A 2,455-nucleotide genomic window follows, 5' to 3' on the forward strand; every position below is an offset into this window, starting at 1 on the left:
CGCTCCTCACTTCCCAGACGATGGGCGGCCCGGCAGAGGCGCTCCTCACTTCTGGGAGGGGGTCTTGAATCACATCCTAAATATGTGTCTCCAGGGGGCGAACAAGGGGATTCTTCATCTGGGATGGCCTTATTCTAGCAATTATCCAGATGGCCGGGACCCCATGGCTCTCAGGAGTGCTTCTCCAAAAGGCGCCTAAGGCTGGACAGGAAGATATATGGAGTGTGCACCCCATGCTCCAGGGAAGAGATTGGTATCATTGATCCCTCTAAGGCTCAGGGGCTGGGTGGGAGAAAACATCTGATCCTGTAATTCCCCGGCAACGCCATCTGCATTGAAGCTCCCTAACCCCAGCACCCCATCCTTGCCTTGCAGATCCTGGTTCCCAGTCACCCTCTGGCATCCAAGCAGAGAGTATGGTGAGCCCTGGACTTAAGTTCCCAACCCAGGACCGACTTTCCAAGAATAGCCAGTCACTTGGCCCATCGCTTCAGGGTGGCGATGTGGATGAGGAATACCCACCCCAGGCACAGATGCCACCTGAACTTCAGAGCAACTTGGCTACCCAGCAGGACCCAGATGGCAGTGGAGCCAGTTTCTCCTCTTCTGCCAGGGGCACCCAGCTGCGTGGCTACCTGGCCAAGAAGTTACACAGCCCCAGTGATCAGTGCCCACCCAGAGCAAAGACCCCAGAGCCTGGAGCCCAGCAGCCTGGCTTCCCTACACTCTCGCGGAGCCCTCCTGGCCCAGCAGAAACCTCCCCAAAGCAGGGGCGACGGTATCGGTGTGGAGAGTGTGGCAAGGCATTCCTGCAGCTGTGCCACCTAAAGAAGCACGCATTTGTGCACACAGGCCACAAGCCCTTTCTTTGCACTGAGTGTGGCAAGAGCTATAGCTCAGAGGAGAGCTTCAAAGCCCATATGCTGGGCCACCGTGGGGTGCGGCCCTTCCCCTGCCCACAATGCGACAAGGCCTATGGCACCCAGCGAGACCTCAAAGAGCACCAGGTGGTACATTCAGGTGCCCGTCCCTTTGCTTGTGACCAGTGTGGCAAGGCCTTTGCCCGCCGGCCCTCCCTGCGGCTGCATCGCAAGACCCACCAGGTGCCAGCTGCCCCTGCCCCTTGCCCGTGCCCTGTGTGTGGGCGGCCCCTGGCCAACCAGGGCTCCCTGCGGAACCATATGAGGCTCCATACAGGAGAAAAGCCCTTCCTGTGCCCGCACTGTGGCCGGGCGTTCCGTCAGCGGGGCAACCTGCGTGGGCATTTGCGGCTCCACACTGGGGAGCGTCCTTACCGCTGCCCACACTGTGCCGATGCCTTCCCCCAGCTGCCTGAACTGCGGCGCCATCTCATCTCACACACCGGGGAGGCCCACTTGTGCCCGGTGTGTGGCAAGGCCCTCCGAGACCCACACACGCTCCGAGCTCACGAGCGCCTGCACTCCGGAGAGAGGCCCTTTCCCTGTCCCCAGTGTGGCCGTGCTTACACGCTGGCCACCAAGCTGCGGCGCCACCTCAAATCTCACTTGGAGGACAAGCCCTACCGCTGCCCCACCTGTGGCATGGGCTACACCCTCCCGCAGAGCCTCAGGCGGCACCAGCTTAGTCACCGGCCCGAGGCACCCTGCAGCCCACCCTCTGTGCCTTCTGCTTCTTCTGAGCCCACCGTGGTGCTGCTGCAGGCTGAGCCACAACTGCTGGACACACACACAGAGGAGGAAGTCTTCCCCGCCAGGGATGTTGTTGAGGTCACCATTTCAGAAAGCCAGGAGAAGTGCTTTGTGGTGCCAGAGGAGCCAGGTGCCACCCCCAGCCTGGTGCTAATCCATAAGGACATGGGCCTCGGCGCCTGGGCAGAGGTGGTGGAGGTGGAGATGGGCACCTGACAGCTTTGCCTTTTGCTGACACAGCTCCATAAAGACGCGTGCTTTCTCACTGCTGCGTGTCTGCATCTTCTTTCTTGGGGTTGCCTGTAGGGATTAGAGTCTACTATGAGAGACAGATCAAGGACTTCCCTTCCTGCTTAAGAACCACCAAATCATGTTCCAAGCCTACTAGGTCAAACCTCCTCTGAAGTCGAGATGTTTGAATTGACATCCAGTAGAGCTTGTTCTGCCTCCTTCCCTAGGAACGTCACAGGGTGCTTATTGTTTAAGCGCTGCTGAAGGGGCCAGTGAGGCAGTGGTCGTTGGCAGCACTACTGCTGACTGGGTGCTTAGCGCTGGGATGGTCACACCCGTGGAGCTCGTTGAGGGACAGGCACTTCGGTTTGGAAGCAAATTGAATGGCTTTTAAGACTGAACACCGGGCCGGGCGCGGTGGCTCACGCCTGTAATCCCAGCACTTTGGGAGGCCGAGACGGGCGGATCATGAGGTCAGGGGATCGAGACCATCCTGGCTAACACGGTGAAACCCCGTCTCTACTAAAAATAGAAAAAAAGCCATGCGTGGTGGC

General features: G+C 59.3%; 1 protein-coding gene across 1 annotated transcript; it reads left to right on the top strand.

The window, feature by feature from the left end:
- Positions 1-354: 354 nt before the first annotated feature.
- LOC116465749 (zinc finger protein 408) lies at positions 355-2,341 on the top strand. Its single transcript, XM_032148718.2, has one exon. It carries the CDS (start codon positions 417-419, stop codon positions 1,884-1,886), a length of 1,470 nt encoding a protein of 489 aa, XP_032004609.1. The 5' UTR covers positions 355-416; the 3' UTR covers positions 1,887-2,341.
- The last annotated feature ends 114 nt before the right edge of the window (positions 2,342-2,455 follow it).

The sequence above is a fragment of the Hylobates moloch genome, unplaced genomic scaffold (genome assembly GCF_009828535.3).
Source record: "Hylobates moloch isolate HMO894 unplaced genomic scaffold, HMol_V3 SCAFFOLD_9623, whole genome shotgun sequence".
NCBI lineage: Eukaryota > Metazoa > Chordata > Mammalia > Primates > Hylobatidae > Hylobates > Hylobates moloch.

Coding starts and splice junctions, on each gene's coding strand:
- LOC116465749 (XM_032148718.2), top strand. CDS start 417: ATGGTGAGCCCTGGACTTAAGTTCCCAACCCAGGACCGACTTTCCAAG.